We start from the raw sequence: 23,581 nt of genomic DNA on the forward strand, positions 1-23,581 counted from the left end.
GGGCTCCGATTTACCCATATATATCTGGTATGAGAGCTACCCTGAACACATTGAGGAGGGCTTCAAGGGACGCGTGTCGCGTGTCTCGCAGGATTCACCATTCGGTTCGGCATCCCTCAACCTGACCAGCATCCGGGAATCGGATCAGGGCTGGTACGAGTGCAAGGTCGTGTTCCTGAACCGTGATCCCAAACAGCATAAAAATGGTACATGGTTCCACTTAGATGTACATGCACCGCCACGCTTTAGTGTTACACCCGAGGATATTATATATGTTAATTTAGGTGAGTTCAAAAATAACAAATTGCCAAATCATAAATTGCCCAGGAAAAAGCATCAAGTTTTTTTTGCCTCATATTTTGTGGCAAGTTATTTGCTACTATCAGTTTAAGTGTGTGGCAGAGCCCACTTTTGACTGTGTCAAATGGATGGCAATTTGTTGCAGCGCTCGAGTGAGTCTGTCACCTTGAAATGAACTATGTGCCATCAAGCCCCAGGCCAATGCTCACTCATGCCACATAATGGGGCACAATCGTAAAACTGAAGGTAAAAACTTGATATGTCTTTGAGTTACTTATTGGCGCTCATTTGTCAACTTTGGAATGCCTGCAAAAAAAAAATACAAAAAAAAAAAAATAGAAAATCGATAAGCCTTTTTATGTGTGCCGCCAGCGAAATCAAATTTCCGTCGCTTAATCAAAGTTTAAAATGCTTACATCCAAGACACAAAACAATGAGAAGCCAAACAAAAGAAAAAGCGTCGTGCGCCGGAAATGCGTCAAGAGCAAAATGGCGACGCTGCAGCGCATAAATCAGGCAGAGGACAACCCTGACAACAATGCCTGCCAGCCCGTGCTGTGCGTGTGTGTGTGTGTGTCTCTATTGTCTGCCACAAAGTGGCGACTGTTGTAAGCACAAGGCATGCCACAACAAGGGGCAGGCTTGCTGGCTGGCTGGCTGGCTGGCTGTCATGCAATTTTCTGCAACTGCAAGCTGAACAATTGTCATCACTTACCACATATTAATTTGCCGTTTTTCTTTGGTTTTTATTTTGTTCTTTGTTGTTTTTTCTTTTGCAGGTGATTCAATTATACTCAATTGCCAGGCGGATGGGACACCAACACCAGAAATACTTTGGTATAAGGATGCCAATCCGGTTGATCCCTCGCCCACCGTTGGCATCTTCAACGATGGCACCGAGCTACGGATCTCAACGATCCGGCACGAGGACATCGGCGAATACACTTGTATTGCACGCAATGGTGAGGGACAAGTCTCCCATACGGCCCGTGTTATAATTGCGGGCGGCGCTGTAATCATGGTAAAAACCTATAAAACAAATCAATTATAATTATCAGATAATCCAAACAAATACTATCAAATAGTCCTATAACCCAACAATTTACAAATAATCTAAAAGTGCCATTCTGAATTGAATCCCCTAACTCAATATAAGATTACTTTTTCTGGCTTCTATTAATAGGCAATCATTGTAGAAATCTATAAGCAAATCAATTATAATTATCAGATTATCCAAACAAATATTAGCAAATTCTCGTACAACCCACAAATATTTCAAATATTCAAAAAGTACATGCCCGAAATGAATGTGTTGCTTCTAAAAATAGGAAATCATGTAATAAAAAACTATAAGCAAATCAAATATAAGTGTTATATAATCCAATTAAATATTAGCAATAGATTCTTTAGATTTCTATAATCAACCAATTCAAGTCAATCAGAAAAAATCTTAGTGCTAAACAAGTTAAATGAAAAACCCTCAACCCAATTTAAGCATACTTTTGTTGCTTCTAATAATAGGCAATAGTGGCAAACATATACCCAAATCAATTGTACTTAATGAGATAATCCAATCAGATATTAGCAAGAGTCCAATAACCCACAATAATTACACATAATCAAAAAAGTGCAAATCCTAACGCTGAACAATTCAACTTAATACCTAAAAAAAAAGATTTTTCTCGCTTCTCAAAATAGGCAAATGACATTCAATAACTCTATTCCAATTAATTAAAGTGCAATCCCACATTCCATTTATTTTTAAACAATACACAGAAGGATAAAGCAGCACCAGATAAATATATGAAAACTAAAGCCAAAATGAATGCGATCAGTGAAAAATTTACTATAAGAGTAAGTTTTCGAAAATACTTTCATGCATTTTCATGCATTTTCTTGCATACTCTCGTGTCTTGTTAAGCGCTTTCCCATTTAACATTTCAACTGCTTTCCACTTTTTTGTTTAAAGCAAACTAATCATCCAAAATGTTGTTCAGTTTAAACAACAACAGCTTCAGCATCTGAATTCAAACCAAGACAGAACCATTCACGCAATTTTCGCACGTGAAAACGCCAGAAACGAGACCTGCTTTTGGTCAACACAAAAAATGCAACCAAAAACGTGGTCGAAATCCGCTTCCTCCTCCACCGACCCTGAACACAGAATTTTGCAAGCGTGCAGTTTTTTTTTTTTTCCTTCACCTTGTAGCCATTAGTGGGGGATAGGTCATGCAGGGCTGCGGATTGCGCTGCCTTTGTGCTGGTCATACCCGCATTTTTGCCACGCCTCGCTTCGCCTCGATTTACAAGGGAAAGAAAGCCAACATAAGTATATAGGACTAAAGGGACAGCGCCCTTCCCCCTCTCCCTCCAGCACACACTTGGCGTGGTCATTCGTCCAGTTGCCTGCCTCCAAAGCTGCTATTTACCATGTGCTATTACACTCAGCAAAAAATATCGCCTTAAATATTTTTTAATTCTTCAAGGTAACTCAGCTTAATTTACTAAAAGTATATTTCTAATAATTAGTGTTTTTCTTTTCATAATTTTGGAGTACATTTTCTAAAATTGTTCCTCTTTTTAAAAATGCATATAACGATAGAAACTTATAGAAATTATAAAATATTTCTCAAAGCATGAACAACTTATTAGTTTTCAGGTCGACTTTTTTCTGAGTGTACTGTCACACTTACATCTCCCAAGTACAACCAAACATAAATGGACGCGTATGGTATACACATACACACACACACACACACACACACACACACACACACACACACACACACACACACACACACACACATATATATACATATATTCACATATATATCTATGCATATATATATATATATATATATACACATGCAATGTGGCGTCTGCCGGACGGAAATGAAAAGCATACTTTTGTGGGCGAGTACAGAGGGGGAATACCGCTAATGCATTTGCATTTGAGGTATTTACAGTATTTACAGTTGGGCCAGAGAAAAAGCAACCACGGCCCACGAGCAAAAATATTGACGTCCCTTAAAAGCCTGAACTTTGGCCTTATTATTGTGGCAAGGCGTCTATTTGTGGCATGTATTCAGCCAATAGTTGCTGCAAGTAACGAACCCAAAATTTAATTTTAGAAATGCCTTTGGCACTTGCCTACAATCGATACACAGCATAATTAAAGCTTGTAAAAGTAAATTTATATTAATAGCATTTGAGTTTATTTCTATATTTACGAGCAATTTGTTTTCCATTTGCGTTCACCTGTCCGACTTTCAGTTCAAGCCATAACTAAAACCAACTCAAATGAAAATATTTTCAATCAATTTGCCTCACAGCAATGTGACTCGTAAATAAACCCAAAATTGCACTAATGCAATTACCAAAGCTAGCTGAAGAAGAAGACGAAGTAGAATGAGCCCAACATGTTTGACTGACTGACATTTGACTGACAAGTTGTCAATATCAGTAGTAGTCAGCCCAAATAAAAGTAACATTTTGTAGCTGTTGCTGTTATTGTTGTCACAGCAGAAATTTTGTGTTTCTCAAGGGTAGAGTTGAAAACACAAGTTACAAAGATACAAAGCAATTGATGGGGTGGAAACCTAAAAAAAAAAGAAAATATGAACTGTCAATCGCGAAACACGTATTGTACACTCGGAAAAAAGAATAAGCCTGAATTGTAAATCAACTTATTATGCAGAGAGTAAATTTCTATAATTGAAGGTTCTGAGGCTTTCTAAAACGCAGGGCTTATAATGAATATGTCTAGTGTCCAGGGTGTATTGTTTGCTATATTTGTAAATATAAGAATTATTTTTCTGTTACTTATTTGTATTATTAAACACTAGTACCTTAAGATATATTTAATAAGCAAACAAACTTTATAAATTCATATAATAGATAAAAAGTACGATTTAATGAGGATTTGCACCCAAGACCCCAGACAACAGTCACATTTTAAAATAGCAATCGAGAGAAAATTTCATTATCAATTTCTAAATTGCAAAAAGAAAGAAAAATACCATATTTTTCGGATGGTCGAGCATTTTTTTTTTTTTTGCAGAGTGTAGAACAGGGTTTTGAGGTCGTGCTTAACCGGGCAGAGTTCTCTACATTGGTCAAAGCTCATGATTTGAACATGTCCTCGTCCTCACTCAGCCAGAGAGTCCGTACCCCGCCTGACAAGCTTAGCACTAACCTATGACCTATGACCTTGTCCACATCTTCTTTAGGTGCCGCCCACCAATCAAACGAAACTCGAGGGCGAAAAGGTGATATTCTCATGCGAGGCTAAAGCGATGCCAGGCAATGTCACCGTGCGCTGGTTCCGTGAGGGTTCTCCCGTGCGTGAGGTGGCCACCCTAGAGACAAGGGTGACAATACGTAAGGATGGCTCACTGATCATTAATCCCATCAGTGCCGATGACTCTGGCCAATATTTGTGCGAGGTGACCAACGGCATTGGCGATCCACAAAGTGCTTCGGCTTATCTAAGCGTTGAATGTGAGTTAATACCTAAAATAAAAATGTTTTCTCGTCTGTTAATTAAATAAATTAAATAAATATATGGTTCATTTACAGATCCTGCCAAAGTGACATTTACACCAACCGTACAATATTTGCCCTTTCGCCTCGCCGGCGTCGTGCAGTGTTACATCAAATCGAATCCTCAGCTCCAATATGTCACCTGGACAAAGGATAAACGTTTGCTCGAGCCGTATCAAATGAAGGATATTGTCGTCATGGCAAATGGTTCCTTGCTCTTCACACGTGTCAATGAGGATCATCAGGGTCGCTACACTTGCACACCCTACAATGCACAGGGTACACAGGGTGATTCGGGCGTTATGGAAGTATTGGTGCGTAAACCACCCAATTTCACAGTTGAACCAGATACGTTGTATCAACGCAAAGTTGGCGACAGTGTTGAGATGCATTGCGATGCCATCGAAGCGGAGGGCACCGAACGACCCACAATTAAGTGGCAACGCCAGGAAGGTGAACAACTCTCGGACTCCCAACGGAATCGTGTGAAAATCTCCGGCGGAAATATAACCATTGAGAATTTACGACGCGAGGACTTTGGCTATTATCAGTGTGTTGTCTCCAATGAGGTGGCAACCCTGATGGCTGTCACTCAACTGGTTATCGAGGGCACTCAGCCACATGCCCCATACAATATAACTGGCAAGGCAACGGAGTCATCGATCACTTTGCAGTGGTTGCCTGGTTATAGCGGCGGATCGGAGTACAAACAGGATTATACAATTTGGTATCGGGAGGCGGGCGTCAACGATTGGCAAACGATATCGGTGACGCCATCCGGCAGCACTCAGGTGACCATCAATGGATTGGCCTCCGGCACGAGCTATGAATTCCAGGTAGTTGGGCGGAATGTCCTCGGCGATGGCATGATGAGCAAAGTGATGACCGTAAGGACACTGGGTGAGTTTGCTGCTGTCTCCAAAAAACCAACTACGATTCCTTCTTAGTGCTTAGTTCACTTCTTTTTTTGCTTTTGGGTTTATATTTATTTTACTTCATTTAATTTTGTTGTTGAAATGTTGCTCAGCATTAAAAACTTTTGCACTATTGTTGAGGAGACGTCTCGTCTCGACTCATTTAACTGGAATTGGCTCTAACATAACGCTCTTGTTTTTCTCTCGTTTTTCTTCTCTTTTTTCTCTCACGATCTCTCCATCGAAACCAAAATCAAAATCAAAACCAAAACGCTACTCGCTCTTAACTTTCTCATACTAAAATCATGCGTGTACAAAACTCCATCAAAAATGCCAACAAAAATAAATAAAAAAAATCGCGCATTGAATTCTGAATTTTTATCTGCTGCTGGTGAAACCCAACAACTAAATCCAAACAAACCACAAACAAACCACAAAAATCCACAAGGCAAAAATTCAAATTCAATAGAAGACGCTCCGGCAGCGCCACGTAATGTCAAGGCTGCAACACAACCGCCCGATCACTTATTTCAACCAATGCCAGACGAAGCTGGTAAGATAAACCCCCAAACATTTCCCCCACCCCTATAAAAAAATAAATAAATAAAAAGAAAGTATCTTAGCTATAAAGCTCAGTGTGTAACAACGAGACTCCAAAATTGGAAATTGAAAAAAGAAAACAAGAAAAAATCTAAAACGCCATGAAAGAATTAAAAAGTGAAATAGAATCTAGTATTATTGAGGTAAGCCCCAGAGTAAATAAATGAACTAGTTTGGCACTTTCTAAATATCTTCTCTAGAATACTTCAGCTACCAACGTATGTAAATGAACTAATTAGAAACTCTTTTAAGTTCGAAAACTACCTAATATACTACATCCGATACCAGCGATTTAGTTTGACGGATTTCTGAGTTCGATAACTACTTCAGTCAAAATTAAATTATAAACTTTTCATCTTCAAGCTGGTGATCACTCATTTGATATCGATCGATATAGATATCGATATCACATGTTATGTACAGAGTTGCATGTTATGTTACATATGTTACAGTTTTAGTACTATTTCACTAATGGCTTGCTACATATACTACTTTACATTTCAACCGTGAAATATATTCCCTTTTGAAATTTCCATTTTAAAGATTTTCGTGGAATTTTTCTCATGTCATGGCCTGCAGGAGAGTACTGAAGATAAATAAAAACCAAGGCAGCACATATGCATACATACATGTGTGTGTGTGAGTATGTATGCAGCCAATCTAAGATAACAAAGTGCCGCACACATACACAAATGTTTACGATGCCTTTGATCATCATGTCGTCCCTTGCCGACAGATGCATATTTATGCATACAGAAAATGTTTGCGTCTGAGATCAATATGAGAATATTTGATTTTGATGAAATTTGAGCAGTTGATCAATAATATATAAATGTATATTATATATCAATGGGAAGACTCTGATTTTGAAATTGTGACTTTTATTTGCTATCGGAAATCGGTATATATAGAAATACGACAAATGGAGGCAGATATCAATAAATGACCTGATCAGGAATATGAATACTTTATGTAGTAGGACCTTTTTCCTTCTGCCTATTGCATACTCTGGCATAAAACCAATATACCCCACTTACATATTTTCAATGGGTATACAAATTTGCTACTTTGCATGTGAATCTAGCAGAAGCAGCAGCAGCAGCAAGAACGAAACCCACGCAAAAAACCGCAATTAAATATTCAAAGCAATTAAACACAGCGCTCAGAAGAAAGACAGCCTCGAAACCTACCCCCTCGCCATACCCCTGGCCCTGTACTACTTTTTGGCTTTACCCTCTGTTATTGGCTGCCAACTACGCACAGCGAGTCCCTTGGGTAGTGGTGTGAGGAGAGGAGGGAGGGGTAGGGGGAGGAGTAGTCACATATGTGCGTCCCTTGTCAAAGGGAATTCCGTTTTGTGTGCCGTTACATTTTCATGCTGTGCATGCAGTCATAACTGTTTGTATGTGTATGTGTTTGTTTACAGGTGTGTGTGTGCGTATGTATGGGTGTGCGTCGCCATTGTTTCGCTTTGCCTTGCAAAACGTAATTAAAACAGTTGGTCCCACATTTAATTATTTAAATTAATTGAACTGTTTTTACAATTGTGCGCAGATGAAGAGGATTATTCACCACACTCACACACACGCACACACAGACAGACCTGCACACAGACATGCACACGTTGAGTGTGTCGTGCGGTCGATATGACAACGCCCACAACACAAAACAAAAAAACACAACGGCAACACTGGCTGCGAGTTGGCGTAATTTAAACAAGCATATTACCCAAAAATGCCAAGCTACATTTAACAAACACACACATACATACACAGACAAGCTTTACAATACCCCCCCTCCCTACACCCCGCTAACCTACCACGACACGTTGCTGCTCCCCACGCTCGCCGCCAGTGGGCGTTGTGTGTGCTCTTGCGTGAGTGTGTGTGTGTGTGTGTGTGTAGGCGCAGCAATTTGAATAGCGCTTTAGCGTTAATAGTTAATTTTTTACTTTAATGTGTCTCCACTCTCTGTCGCGTTCTGGCTCCCTCTATGAAACTCTCTCTCTCTCTCTCTTTCCTCCGTCTCTCTTTCTGCCTTGCTGTGGTAGTTTACATGTATAAAGCACTAGCGACCTATACACTCACACACAAATACTCTAGCATACGCACACAAAACACACCACAAACACACACACACACGCACATACGTACTGCATATGTATATGTAAGTGTTTTTTACCCATTTAGCGAATTTATTATGCTTGTATTAGTGTCCCTTTCTCTGTTTTTGTGCCCCTGCGTGTAGTTGTATGTAGGTGTATACGTATGTATATGTGTGTACAGCTGCGGTCAAAATAATAGTAAAGCTCACATAAATTTTTGAAAATGTTAAACTAAATACTTAAAATATGGTTTAAAAATTATGCAATTGGTTTTGAATACAAGCAATCGATGCTGAAGAAAGCATAGATATTATTAACAAAACAATTTAAATAAAGCTAACATTAAAATTAAACTAAAAATGAACAATATTAATTAAATTGATCACAGGTGAGCCGGTCAAATTAATAATAGTAATAGTCGTGAAATAGTAGTAAGGTTTTCTGGGGCTAAATATTATTTAATTAACATTTATTTTTTTTAGCATAATTGTTTATATCTTCATAAAATTAGCCAATTTATGTTTTTAAATAAACAAATAAGTTACTATTGTGTTATTCAACTCAAAAAGCTCTTAAACTCGTTGAGTTTTAAGTATTTCGATTATTTTTACCAACGCTATTATTATTTACAAATTTACATTAACTAAAACTAAAGTTGTAAGAAGTTATATTAAAGAGTAAGATAGTCCAAGAAATCAACGGGATTATGAAAGTAGCTTTGAAAATATTGAGTATTTGAATGTACTATTATTTTGACCGCAGCTGTATGTATGTATGTATATATGTGTATATATATATATATGTATGTGTATGTATGTGTATGTATATATCTCAGTGCGTTTGGCGCACGCGTATGTTAAACAATAATAACAACAACAACAATAATGGTAAATGGCAACAGTAACAAACGGTAACAAAAACAACAACAACAAAAACCACAACAACAAGAAGAACAAAGACTACAAAAACAACAATAACAATAAAAACATCAAATGTGTTGTGTGTTGTGTAATGCAACCCTGGATTTCGTGTACGTGTGTACATTTTGGCGCTTGTAGAGAAACACCTACAAAACCATCCATTCTCACACACCCACATAGACACACACACGCACACATCAATCGTCTAAGCCACCTCATTTCAGGGCTGCAACAAAAAAAAAACCACAACAACAAGAACAACTGCAACAGCAACAACAACTGCAACAACAACAACAACAACAACTGTTATTCAAAAGGAAGAAAATTTATGATTTCTTTTTGCTTACACTTTTTGCTCTTTTCGTATTTTTGCGTTTGTTTTTGTGCTTCTTTTTTAATCGTGCATATAACGTCAGCATTAAACCGTTACTTAACCTTCTCTTTGTGTGTGTGTGTGTATGTTGTTGTATCCAGCGCAACGTTTAAAAATTAATAACAACAACAGTCAGGCAGACAGACGGACGGTCGGCATTTGAACAGTTGCATATTTCTTGCTGTCATTCAGCAAAAACAACCCAAAGGGCAAAAAGCAAAACAAGTCAGAACGTTGCAGTTGCTGAGCGTCATCGGTTTGAAATATTCTAGATACCAATAGGTAAGACCAGCTGATAACAGGGTGCTACAGAAGAGACTGGCTATAGCCAAGACATATCGTTCTTTGAGGGATGTTCCTAATCTAACTTCCAAGTTTGGTAATTCCATCTTTTAAATTGGAAGAGATAAAGTTACCTTCCAAGTTTGGTAACTGTAGGAAAAAAGGGCACCACCAACAAACCACCACTCAGCCAAATTTGGTGAGCATAGACTTAACATTGTGGTCGAAATCTGCTTTATCGTTTTGCGATTATCGATTTCCTAGTTCCTAGTGGATGTAGCAGCCCAATTTCAACAGTTTGTATATGTTGCAAGTTTCAAGACTTTAGCTTCAAGGATATCGAAAAAGTTACTAACGGACGAATAGACAGACGGACAGACAGCATGAGGGAAATTGCAGAAATCCAATATACTCTTTTGTACCTTCGGTAACAGGGTATAAAAGAAAAAAAAAACAAAATCAACAAAGGAAAAAACAACAGCAGCAAATGCATGTCAAGGCTGATTACGTTTAACACACACACACACACACGCACTCCACACTCATGAACTCATACTCACACTCACACACTCAAACATGCGAATTTATGAATATTGAATGCCTTTCACTGTCATAATTGCAGAGCACCAGCTTTTTGCTGTTGTGTTTTTGCTGCCCTGTGTTCTGTTACCAACATTTCTCGCACATTTTTATGCATTAATTTTGCGTTTCATTCGCCACAACTTCTATACATATATGCAAACGAGTATAATGCTATACACTCTGAAAAAAAAACAACCGACCTGACTTTTTGGAAAATCGCCCTGAAAACTAGTAAGATTTTCTAGTTTTTAGAAATAATTTCCTAGTACAACAAAAATTTTTTCTTAAAATTAGAAAGGCTTGCCATAACCTGACAATCCCAAAAATAACATGTTTTTTCTTTTCTTTTTATTCATATTTTCTGTTTTTGTTTTTAGAAATAATTTCAATATGTAAAAAAATAATTCTCAAAATTTGAAAGGCTTGCCTTAAATCGAAATCCCATAAATATGGTGTTTCCCTGGATTTTTATATGACTCGGCTTTTATTTTAGAGTTTAAATATTCTCTGCCTTAAAATCGGGAGTTTTTTTAAAGTTAAATTGTATGAATTTATGAACAATTTAAAATGTTTGTAGAAGTGAAATTGTAAAATACTGATGTTCATTAATTAATATAAGCAAAAAAAGGTAATATTACCGTTTTTAAGCTGCCTGAAGATTGGACATATTTTTTTTTAAATTATAGGAGAATATACTCCGAAAAACCCTGGTTTAACGAATGAATAATCTGAATAATTGAGTTACCCATGGCGATTAATTCAGGGCGTTGTCTTTTTTCCGAGTGTAATAATGGTAACGGCATCCGCATCAAGGTGAACTAATCGATTATTTCAAATGAGTTCAGTTTCAGTTTTTCAGTAATTTTCGATTCTGGGTTCTCGGTTCTCAAGCAGGTAACGATCCCAGAGACTTTGGCGTTGCACTCTGTGCTTGGAATGTAGTTATTTTGCATATATGTATGTATCTATGTAGTAAAATTTGGCTTTTCTGTTTGGTTTTTTGGTGTGCACTTTTTCCTTTATGATTTTCAACTTGCACTTTGCCACTTTAAGCACTATTTATTTTTTTTTAAGTGTGCATCAATTTATTTAAACTGTCAACGTCTGTCTTAATTTTAGCAGGCATTCTTATTATGATTTTGCTGGCCTTTGTTTGCAAATATTTTGTTTTCGTTTTTTTGTATTTTTGCAGACCTTTTAGCATATTTTGACATTTACTTTCATACCGATTCGCGAGGCATGATAGTTTATTCACCGCCCAAGTTGAGATTGAAAGGTACTCGTATTATTATCCAATTTAAACAAAATATTTTTCTCAGTGTTTTTCAGTTTACAAAGCGACGATATATTGTATATATGTACACCGTTATATTTATGTATGTAGACACGAAAATATATTGTTACGGAAAAAATAATAGCCCCACCCTCACAAGAAATAATTTCAACGGCGTCTTCTTACATTTGTATCTTTAAAAAACGTATGAACATGATTTTGGATTTGGAATTAGACTATTCAAAAAAAGTTAAATTTAATTATAATCGAAAATAAGAAATTAGTTTTACGAAATAGGCAGTAAATGAACGAACAAAATAATGACGTAAACTTGCAATTATGAAAATAAGAAATAAAATAAAACAATTTCCATTGCTCCTATTTTTTTAACTTTTCCACTCAAATGATAAAAATTGTGAAAAGAATTCCGGGCGCAGTATTAACTATAATTTATAGGGCGATTACTGAACAATATATTAAAAATGTAAATTCGAAAAAATTGTGAAAATAATGATTTCTTATTTTATTCGCAAGAATATTTAAGAAATTCTTGTGGTTGCTATTATTTTTTTTTTACAAACTGTATAAGTGCATGCCGCGATGCTCCAATAATAATAACATAATAATTATGATAAATGCGACGGGGACCGATGTCGGCGTTGTGCTTGAAAAGCAATTTTATTTTTTTTAATTCCACCGCTATTGTTGCTCGTTTTGTTTACTTATTGCTGTTGATGCCAGCTACCGCCATTTTGTCTGTGTCTTTGTCTTTTTGTATGCAGGCATTTCCATTTCCGTTTTACTTGCTACCCAGCTCCAATCTGCAAGCTGCAAGTTGCCAACTCCAAGATCCAAACTCTTTAGGAGGTTTAAAGTGCTCGCTCATTGTGCTCTTTGCATTGTTTACAATGACATTTTACGGCTGTTGCAAGTCGTGCAGCTGAGTGTGTCTGCGAGTGTGTGTGTATATCTGTGTGTGTGTGTGAGTGCATACCTTTTTAATGCGCTTAAATAATGCCTTTTACGAGTGTTTCCATGCAGACTGCAGATTTACTGCCGGTAACGCAACCACTTTGTGGGTCGCTTGGGCCGGATAAGCTTCTGACGCTGCCAAAGCCAACTTGCTGCAGCCATAAATAACATTCACTTGCCCAAGCAACAACAACAAGTCTGCCTACAAGTGTATGTCTCCGTCTTTGTACCCTGTCTACCCCTGCTCTACCCTTGACATTTTTTACGGCCAACCCATTTAGGCCTACGGCAGACCGTTCTTTTTTTTAATGTTTGTCACCTGTCCCGTTTATATTATATCAAAAATCTGTGGGTATTTTGATGGGGGCTTGGGGGTTATACTCTGCTCATTTCTGTATGCGCATAATGAACTTTTGATATATGCGTTTTCAAATCTCTTGTGTGCTGCTCTTTAAAAGCATTTCTAATTAACATACATGCATAAATAATAAGCGGCAATAAGCATTTTTTTTCGCTAGCCTTTCCCGTTGAAATAAATGGCTTGCACCTCTTTGCCTGTGTTGTGTTTCAAGCTGTGTGTTTTTAACCCTAAAATTTCGAAATTTTAATGGTCTTCTTATTTTATATTCATAGTGGGGATAATGTGTGCATATATCCGTCATGAGGAGCCAATAGCAAATGGCAACTCGTCGGCACATTTATAATATATTCCAATTAATATAAATAAAACAAATAAAAAAAAGAATAAAAATTGTGACTTAGCCCGATGACTCGGCTATATGTGTAACATCCTCAGAAAGTGTAGACCCTGATTTAGTAACTAAATTTAGAATTTTAAAATATCTTTGTTAGCATTGAGAGTTCACAGAACCTGCTCTCAAATATGGAGGCAATAGAAAATATGATCCATATACAGTTTTTGTTATATATATTAAAATATTAAAATAACAACTGACCGTGGAAAAAGGCGTACCATTTATTAGCCAAAGTGAGGAGTTCACAGAATCGACTCTTAATGACAGCTTGTATACGGTTATTAAATATATACCAATTCAAATAAATACAAATATTTTAAAACAGCAGTTGACTTAGCAATGGAAAGGTGTACTAAATTTAGTAACTATAACTGTAACATTTTGATTATGCACATTATTAATGTTTTCTTTCTTGGTGTGTGTTTTGGCAGGCCCGAAGCCCGGACCGCCGCGTAACGTGTCCGTTACGGAAATATCGAATGGTTTCCTTATCACGTGGCAGTCACCATTGGAGCGGGCTCACATCGTAAAATTCTACACCATTAAATATCGCACGGATGCGGAATGGAAGACGTTGAACCGTGGCCAGATACGGCCGGAGGAGACACAATATTTGGTGAAGAATTTGGTGGGTGGACGCACCTACTATTTCCGTGTGCTGGCCAATTCGGAAAAATCATACGAATCGAGTGATGAGGTGAAATTCCCGGTGCCGGCCCGTGTCAAACATAAAGCAATAACAGCCGGCGTCGTTGGGGGCATCCTGTTTTTTATTGTTGCGATCATTTTATCGGTTTGTGCCGTAAAAATTTGCAATAAACGTAAACGACGAAAACAGGAAAAAGGTAACACAGACTTTCAAAAGCTGTCACACACAAACACTTGAAATGGTTTTTAATGAGACAAACAAAAAACAAGCAAAACAAACAAACAATAATGATCATTGCTCTTGTTGTTGTTGTTGTTGTTTCTGTTAATGATGGCAATGATTGTGACACACTCATTTAGCAATTATGTTACTAACAAAACTAATGCTAAACTAAACTATATTAAAAACTACTATCTATTTGTGCCCAGAAGTAGGCAATAAAAATGCCTCAAATTTTCAATTAACTTCTTGATAATTCTCTCGTAAAAATTCTCGATGTGCATTTATAAGTTTTGCTTGGGCCTCTTATGTTTTGTGCAAAATTGAACTATCGAATTGTATGTTGAATTGAATTGAATTGAATAATATATATACATATATATACATATATGTGTATTTATATGTATATTATGCCAGTAATTTAAAAACAATTCGTACCTGAATCAAACTCGCTTTTACCTCATTGGCTATTTCGACAACAACAATGCATTGAAATATGAATATTTAAATTAGTTTGTTTTTTACCTTACAACAAAAGTCAAACTCAAAAGGCATTTTGAATACAACATTTTTTTGGTGAAACTATGCCTGTGCGAATAGTTTTTACTTTTACGTTGTAGTTGTGCAAGTAAAATCAATTAACAATTAAAAACCAAAAAAAAAATAATTCTTTTTGAATACGAGTATTTGTGTAAATACCAGTAAATTTGCTTTTGTAACTTAACATTATTATTTTGATATGAGTTTTGATTTTATTTTAAGTTATTTATTATTTAATTAGTCTAACAAATCCGTTTCCGTCTCCGTCCCCTTACCAGAAGTTTGTCAAGTTGGTCCCCCCTTTCTCCTATATGGGCAAATACCATATCAATTTATTGTTTTGAAATTTGTCTAATGCTCAATAACACTCAATATTTATTATGATTTGATAATTTAAATATTCTAATATTCGATTGAAGAAGAAACCAAAAGAAGAGTTGAATCCCTTAATTCCAGTGCATTGTGTTATGTTTCCTTAATTTAGTTAAATATTCAATTTGAACGCATGTACATATAAATAGTTGTTGCAAAATTAGTTAAACGTAAAAAACAGTATCCAAACAGTATCCAAAATATGAATTTAAAATGAGTTGATTGTCCTCATCTGCATATTGGAATTGATGTGGCTAATTTCTTCTGAATAGGGTCGATTTAATTCCAGTCTTTTTACAGAAAAGGGGACTACTCAATTTTAAGTTAATCTATTTTAAAATTTCATTTGACGACATTTAACGTAAATTAATTTTTGTTTTTTGTTTTTGCGTTCTTTAAATTAATTATTTTAATTTTTATAAATATTAACTAAAACCTTCACTCACTTACACAACACAAACAAAAAAAAAAAGTCAAATGAGAGAAAAACAACAAAAAAGAAAAACCAGTATGAAAATTGCAATATAGCGTATTTAAAATTATTATTTTAGTTTTCTTTTTTTTGCAGACCTCTACACAGAGCTAAGAGAGTAGATAATGAACCTTAAAGAATTGTTAGAAAACACCTTTATCGCAATATAATTGATACACATGTTCTTGGCCAAATCGTCGTTGTTTCTGCCCAGGGCTGAGTTCATGACGGATAAAGGTGTTTTACCAGAGATAGATATAGAGTGTATAAATATTGATAACTATATATATGGAATATGACTATATATATAGCGCAATACTGGGCAGACGTTTTTTGTAAACAATTCACGCACAAAGATGGTAAAATAAGGCCCACAATTGATGACCCAAAACATCAAAATAAAAAAATGAAAAGCTAAAAAGAAATGGCTTCTACTGAGCATAAAATGATCGCGCTATCAATAGAGACGTGCGAATGCACTATTGTAAGCATTTACCAGCCCGATTGTATACACAAATTGTGAGATTTTGATTTACCAGAAACATAATCTCGTTTGTGAATGCAATTTGGGCAGTGGATGCAGTGACCCTGCTTCAATCTACCACTGAGAACTGAATAATAATAACCCAACTAAGCCCCCTGCAACGTCCAAGCAAAAAAAAATAAAATAAAAAATCATCTGGGTAAGTTTTTCAACAAAAATCACAATAATAAATCGATGTCGTGTGTGCCACAGAATCTCCAACCATAAAACTAAAAGGTTATTTTCAGACAACCAAAAAAATAACTATGAATTATGTATTGTAAGAATTAACAACAAGTATTAAAGTATTATACTTTTAATCAACACAAGTATTCACACTGGCATTTCCATATACTTTATACTCGAGCGCATCGTTCTCTAAGTGAATATATATTTATATAGTGCATTCATATTCAAAAGCGATTAAGTATATCAAAACCACACTTTCTTAAGTATCTCAAGCACCCAAAAAAAATCAACAAAAAATCGAAGTCAAGCAATGTCATTTCACGGTTTTCATAATTATGTACTTACACAACACTAACTCTAAAGTCGAACAAGAAAAACTCACAGACAAAACTTTACACTCAACACTCGTCTTAATTTCGACTACTGTGAATCATGTTTTTTTCTGTATTGTTTTTCCCTTTTACCATCTATATTTTGATTTAATTCTACCATAATCAGCTGGTTTTGTTTACGATTTGCAATAGACTTGAATTATTGGTTTCACTTCTCTTTTTTGTTGGCACAATTTTTCAACTGACCATTCAAAAGCCATTTCATGTGTCATTGTCTTTTTTTTTGTCAACATTTCGAAGCCCGATCCTAAATAAAATACGGCGAAGAGCACATGCTATGCGTTAATGCATTGCAATGTATACTCGTATGGGCGTATATACATTTTTGTGTGTCCAGTACTGTGTCCGATACCACTCACATATTACATATGTATAATCCGATGACTTATGTAGGTCGACTTTTTCCCTTCTTGATCTCAGCTAAATTAGTTTGTCTCTTTGTCTTTATATATATATATATATATGTATATATATATATGTATATGTATATATATATGTATATATATATATATATATATGTATGTATTTAATTGCAACCCCAAATTAACTAAACAATAAAACTAACAATTGCATAGCACATTTGCCTAGCCTAGTTTAGCCTAACGGTGTCTTGTGGCTTCTTATTGCCTGTACTAATTACTATTCTAAGTAAATCAACTAGTAAAAAAAAGACTGCTACATTATTAAATATGTTAATGCAAAGATAACAACAGGGAGTATAACAGTGAACTTAACAGCGACTGTTAATGTTGTTGCTGTTGTTATTCACTGTTGTTGTCACTGCTAGTGCTCTGACTGGCATGCAAATTGGCATAACCTCCGTGTAAGTGTAACTGTACCTAGTCTGTACCTCGCCTGTACCCAACCTGTACCTATATGTGGTTTGAGTGCCTGCTACAGTTGCAAACAAAATTAACGGCACGACTCTCACCAGAAATGTTTTCAAGTATGTCTTTTTGAAATTTGTAAGTCTAAGGAAGTTGTGAATTCGTTTTTAGAAGAGTCTTCAAAAGAGAAAGAAAAAGACCATAATTTTATTCACTGAGGTGCTATTCATTTCATCGCTATAACACGATATATATATATATATTGAAAAGAATTCCAGGCGCAGTACTGACTTTAATTTAAGCAATATATTAAAAATCAACTAATGAAAAAATTACAAGACTAATGGTCTTGTTTTTTCATTCCTAAGAGAAAAATGCGTAGTGGAGCTATTATTTTGTTCGCAACTGTATACGTTTAACTAAAAGCATACGTAATAAGTACTTATTTTGGTGCCCAACAATAGTTTTCCAGCTGGGATCGCGTTATGCCACTTTGTGCTAGTCTTAAGCTGCTTCCTAGGAAAAGTGCTAGTATTTGCAATATATATATATGTATATGCATTCATATATGGACAGCAATGTGTAAATGGTAGTGGGTATAGATATATGTGCATATATATATATATGCTCATATATACATACTCGTACATAGTGTGTGCTTGGTAGCTGGTGTATGTATTTTATTTAGCGGATAGCGACGGCTCACGCTGCACGCCAAAATTAATTGTAGAAATTATACGTTTACAGAGTTCAACATGGTAGCTTGCAGGATAACGGATGCTCGTAGCATTGCAGCTAATAATCATCATTTGCACAATCGCAGTACGGGCTCAATTTCCTCTGGTCAAGTGCCTTTAAAAAAGTGAGTATACCATTTACGAAGTATGTAAGGACATGCAGAAGCACATCTAAGTCCATTTAAAATTAATCTAAATTTTCTCTCCAAAAAAAAAACAAACACTCTCATTGGTCTCAACTAATATTACTATAACTTTTACTTCTATTACTTTAACTGCTACTAATTATTAGCAATACTGAACATTATCGTGATTATGAAAGCGTTTTTATAGTTCCAGGTCCATCCTGTCATAATCAAAATCGTAAGCAAACTCTTCTCTACTAAACTATTTAATAGTTTCATTTGACGATATTAAGCGAAATTTATTTTGGTTGCGTTCTTTAAATTAATTATTATTATTTCTTTTAAATATTCACTGAAACCTTCACTCACTTTCACAACACAAACTACAAAAAAAAAGGGAAAATCAGTATGAAAATTGCAGTGTAGCACATTCACAATTATTATTTGACTTTTTTAAAGAAAAATAGTTAGAAAACACCTTTATCGATATATAATTGATTCGCATGTTTTTGGCCAAATTGTCGTTATCGATTGTCGTCCGCCCAGGCCTGAGTTCATAACGGATAAAGGTGTTTTACCAAAGATAGAGACAGAGAGAATAAATACCAATAACTATATATATGGAATATGATTATGTATAGCGACTTACTGGGCAGACGTTTTTTGTAAACAATTCACGCACATTTTCTTTAGTTTACTTATTTTCTGTTTCATTTTATTGATTTGTTTTTGTTTCCTAATTCGATAACTTCTTAAGTCTGTTCGATAACAATTATTTCTACTGGTTCAGGTACAAACAACAAACCCGAATATCAAGTCTAACCGCAATACTTATCGCCATATTGCACTGGATTTGGCCACCCGATCGTTGCACCAACTGCCACTCCATCTACAGCTCACCCAATCCAAACCATGACGATATCCAGGACGACATCGCCAAGAGGCGCTCCCATCAAGATGGGGCGAAACTGGGCTACGACAACACATTCGAGAACAGCATTGATGTTGTGGATGGTGCTCTGTTCGAGCGTCGCAATAGCAATGTGTCCCAGAAATCCTCCAGCGATGATGGCGGCTTCCTCTCACGTCGTAATTTCATTACAGCACGCGCCTCCTGGCGCCGACCCCTCGTCGCCTCCTCCAGCCAGGTCAGCTTACAGTCGGCTGCAGATTCCGCCCGGGGTTTCCTTCAAGGCTTGGGCGGCCTGCTCAAAATAGGTGGCGCCGTCAAGCAACAACAACACTTGGATGAAGCCCTGACCGGTGCACGTTACCAGAACGTGCTGCGTCCTTATAACATCTACAGGAATCCTCTCCACATCAATACGATCAGTGGCAGTTTGGGGCAGCAACAGTTGCTGTTGTCTCCCCCGCTTTATACGCCCTCCCGCGCCTCACGGCTCTTCGCCAGCTCGCCGGCCAGCACACCAGGACATCTACAAGCCCAGGCCCAGCAGCTGTTATCCTATTCCGGCGTCTATCCAACCAATCACACCCAATTTAGTGATCTCAGCACAGTGTATCCCAATAATTCCGCGGAGCGTTCACTGCCCACTTTATCCACGGGGAACCTGAGTCGTTATCGCTACCATTCGCAGGAGTTGCCCTCGTTGCGCACCATTCAGGAGGAGACGCGTCGCCAGCAGAGCAAGCCATATACTCCGCCAGAGGATCACTTCGTGCCACTGCAGCTGCCATCGCCGCCATCGTGGAGGAACTATTACCAGCAGCAGTTGCCCTATCATGGCAGCTATCGCCCAAGAACCCGCTGGTATCCAAGACACTACTCCCGGCTATTCAGTCGCCAGCAACATGAGTTGTTATCGCCACTGCCCGATCTGAATCTATCGCTGCGTGGCTCGGCGCATGGAGCTGGCGTGGGTTTGGAGGCATCGCCGGAGTCGCGTTCTAGTTCGAGTGGCTTCGGTTCGAAGAACACATCGAATCATCCGGGCAGCACCAGTGAGTGGCGATTGTTGCCACCATATCGTGCACCTCCATCGCCACCCAAGCACACGGCATACTTTGGGGCAGCAACGGGGGGGCAGCAGGCGCAAGCTCAAACACTGGTGCCGGGGCAGCAGCAGCAGCAGCTATTGCAACACCAACCGTATCCCTATTCCTATCTGCAGCCGAGTCCACCGACGCCGCCTTACACCATGGCGCACTGGCTGGAAATGATCTCAAGACTGAATGCGGCAACGGACAGCAATTTGCCCCGCTCCTGCCAAGTGGATGTGGGCAGCGTTGATGGCCACTACGAATTCGATCCGGCCACACCGACACCGAGCGCCTCAACGCCCACAACGGGCGTCGGCATGCTGCGCGACGATCTCAATCTACACATAGACACGCATCACTATCCACATCAGCATCTGCATCAGCATCAGCACTCCCATCCTCATCATCCCCATCATCCTCATCCCCATCCTCATCATCAAAATCATCATCTTCATCATCCCGCATCGAGCTTCCATCATCACACGCTGGGCCCCTTAAGTGGCAGCTTGTTGCATGCCTCCGCCTCAGCTTCGGGCTCCGCCTCCGCTCCGACCTCCACTTTTGGTGGCACAATCTCCCGCAAGCTGCGCAGCCTGCCACGCTACGACAATGTCGAGGCTCGGCTGCAGGCCATGCGGGAGGAGTTCTACGCCTACCGCAAGCGACAGTCCATGCAGCGGGCCAGCGGACCGGAAATTGAGAGCGTCTGCTGACAGCTCACAGCTGGTGACAGCTGGTGACCGCAAAGTGGTGACTAGCATATGTATCTATGAGATACATATACACTCATCAAAAAACAATCTCACTGAATTTTAGAAATTCGTCAGGCGTAACTCAACTTATTATTCCTTGAGTGTATTTCCATTTTCTTATTATTCCCAAAGTGTATTTTAAAAATCAGAGTTTTTTCTTTTCTTAATGATGGGTAAATTTTTCTAAAATTTAGAAAGAATATATGTATACTATTCAGAGTTTTGTTTTATATTTCGTATATGATCAAAGAACAATAAGCATTCGATTTTTTTTTATAATCACAATTATAATTACTTTAGATAGTTTATAGAAATTGATGCACTCTAATTTGAGAAAAATTCAAATTTTAAGGCGACTCGAATTCCCACTGTCCCACTGTCAGTCGATCAGCGAATACTTTCTAATATTTAGAAATTATTATTCTTCTATTTAGTAATTATTTCTCAAAGCAAAAAACACATTCTAGTTCTCAGGGCGCCTTTCTCAAATTCAGTGTGATTTTTATCCGAGTGTACATGCTAAGTTATGCGGCAATAGCAACAGCAGTCATAACATGCAATCGAAGTCAACCGCATAAGCCATATGATTAGATATATCCACAAATGATATATATATATTTCATATACATTGATATATCCAATGCACCGCAGGCCCAGCAATAATAACATAGCTCAAATATGCCTATTTCATGTAAGCAGTTTAAATTGCAGCAGGTATGTATGTAAGCCACAAGAACAATTAGTAGTTTTCAAATAAAAAAGAAAACAAACATAAAATGCAACAAATTAATATAAAAGGACACACCAATCAAGTGCATAATTTTTGTAAATATATATAAACTGCATTAGACGGTACACACATTATAAGAAGGCACGCAAGCAAATACAAGCAAACAACGTTTAAGAATAATATTTAAAAAGAAAAACAGAAGCAGAAAGAAAAACTATAGCAATTATGAGTACATATTATTACTTAAAACTCAACATTACATTATGTAATTGATATATATATATTTGAACACAATATGCAAAACGAATATTATTATTATTTATAAAATTAAATAGATTAGATATTTAAAGCATAGGCGAGGCGACACAGATTGATATGTTCAACATCAATTAACAATTAACAAATAAATAAAAACAAAAAATCCACAAAACTAAAGTAAAGTTAAATTAACACTAACGTAAATTAATGCAAGATATGATAGCGTTTAAGTCCTTAGTTGTGAAACTAAAAAAAAAAAAACAATGTGTTGAAATAAAAAAAACTCTGAAAAACTACGTATAGTAAAATTGTTTTATAAATAAATTATTATTGAAAAAAAACAAACGAAAAACAAATGAGTAATAAAAACATAACAGTTTAAAAGTAATTACAACAAAAATATAAACTGCTACATATATATGTTTACTGTTGAGCTACACAAAAAAAAAAAAGAAGAAATAATTAAACTCAAAAGATATATTTATTGAAAAAATACCTAAATACTTTTCCGGTACGAGTATAGGAAATACTACTTTAACACAAAATACAAAACACAAAAATCGAAACCGAAACAGAAACAGAAACAGTTGAGTAAGTTGGGGAAAGAGAAAGTAAGTTAGCGCTACCTAAAATTTATTAAACTTCTAATACTAATTCAAAACTAAATGGAAAATAGAGAGAGCGTTTTTCTGGGATGCGATTTCAGTTCAGTTTCCCCTCCCCCGTTTATCAGATGTACTGCATATTGATGATGATGCCTTGTCAGAATAGCAAATGATATATGATATCATTTATCAGCTAATCTTGTGGCAAACTGGTATCTATCGTGTTCAGTACATAGAATGTGGTCCGAAGAAATCCCAACAAATATATTTATATTTTGCAGTTCCAACTTATGAAGAACAGAAGAAGAATAAGAGGTGTGTGGCTTGAATGAGTATCAGTTTTTTATTAAGTATATATCTACTTGTTAATGATAATATGATTAACACTTGTCTGAACATCAAATTGTAATGGAATGGTTTGACACAACTTGACGCCAAAACACTGCCAGAGCGCGAGATGCATGAGGATCGACGAATTGCCGTGTGTATAACGTGTGTAAATTACACAAAAAAAATAAAAATAAAAATAAAATATAAACAAAAATACATAATATAATATTATAATATATATAT

At 36.8% G+C, this 23,581-nt stretch overlaps 1 protein-coding gene across 7 annotated transcripts in view; it reads left to right on the top strand.

Annotated features, from left to right (window-relative positions):
• LOC6561774 (protein turtle) overlaps nt 1–21,575 on the top strand; it is a 48,608-nt gene extending 27,033 nt beyond the window's left edge. The window contains exons 5-14 of one of the 7 annotated variants that reach the window (XM_032736188.2): nt 2–284; nt 1,080–1,321; nt 4,530–4,800; nt 4,879–5,742; nt 6,226–6,309; nt 11,810–11,893; nt 14,049–14,462; nt 18,548–18,662; nt 19,453–21,033; nt 21,133–21,575. In XM_032736188.2, coding sequence (XP_032592079.1) covers nt 2–284; nt 1,080–1,321; nt 4,530–4,800; nt 4,879–5,742; nt 6,226–6,309; nt 11,810–11,893; nt 14,049–14,462; nt 18,548–18,662; nt 19,453–21,033; nt 21,133–21,376 — 4,182 coding nt within the window. In that variant the 3' untranslated portion in view covers nt 21,377–21,575. Of the gene's footprint in view, nt 1; nt 285–1,079; nt 1,322–2,076; nt 2,155–4,529; nt 4,801–4,878; nt 5,743–6,204; nt 6,310–11,809; nt 11,894–14,048; nt 14,532–18,530; nt 18,663–18,829; nt 18,901–19,452; nt 21,034–21,132 lie in introns of those variants that run through there. The other 6 variants (XM_032736181.2, XM_032736182.2, XM_032736183.2 and 3 more) reach the window with 6 other exon arrangements.
• Nucleotides 21,576–23,581: the final 2,006 nt, after the last annotated feature.

This window comes from Drosophila grimshawi, unplaced genomic scaffold, assembly GCF_018153295.1.
Source record: "Drosophila grimshawi isolate 15287-2541.00 unplaced genomic scaffold, ASM1815329v1 contig_1377, whole genome shotgun sequence".
In the NCBI taxonomy this organism is placed as follows: domain Eukaryota; kingdom Metazoa; phylum Arthropoda; class Insecta; order Diptera; family Drosophilidae; genus Drosophila; species Drosophila grimshawi.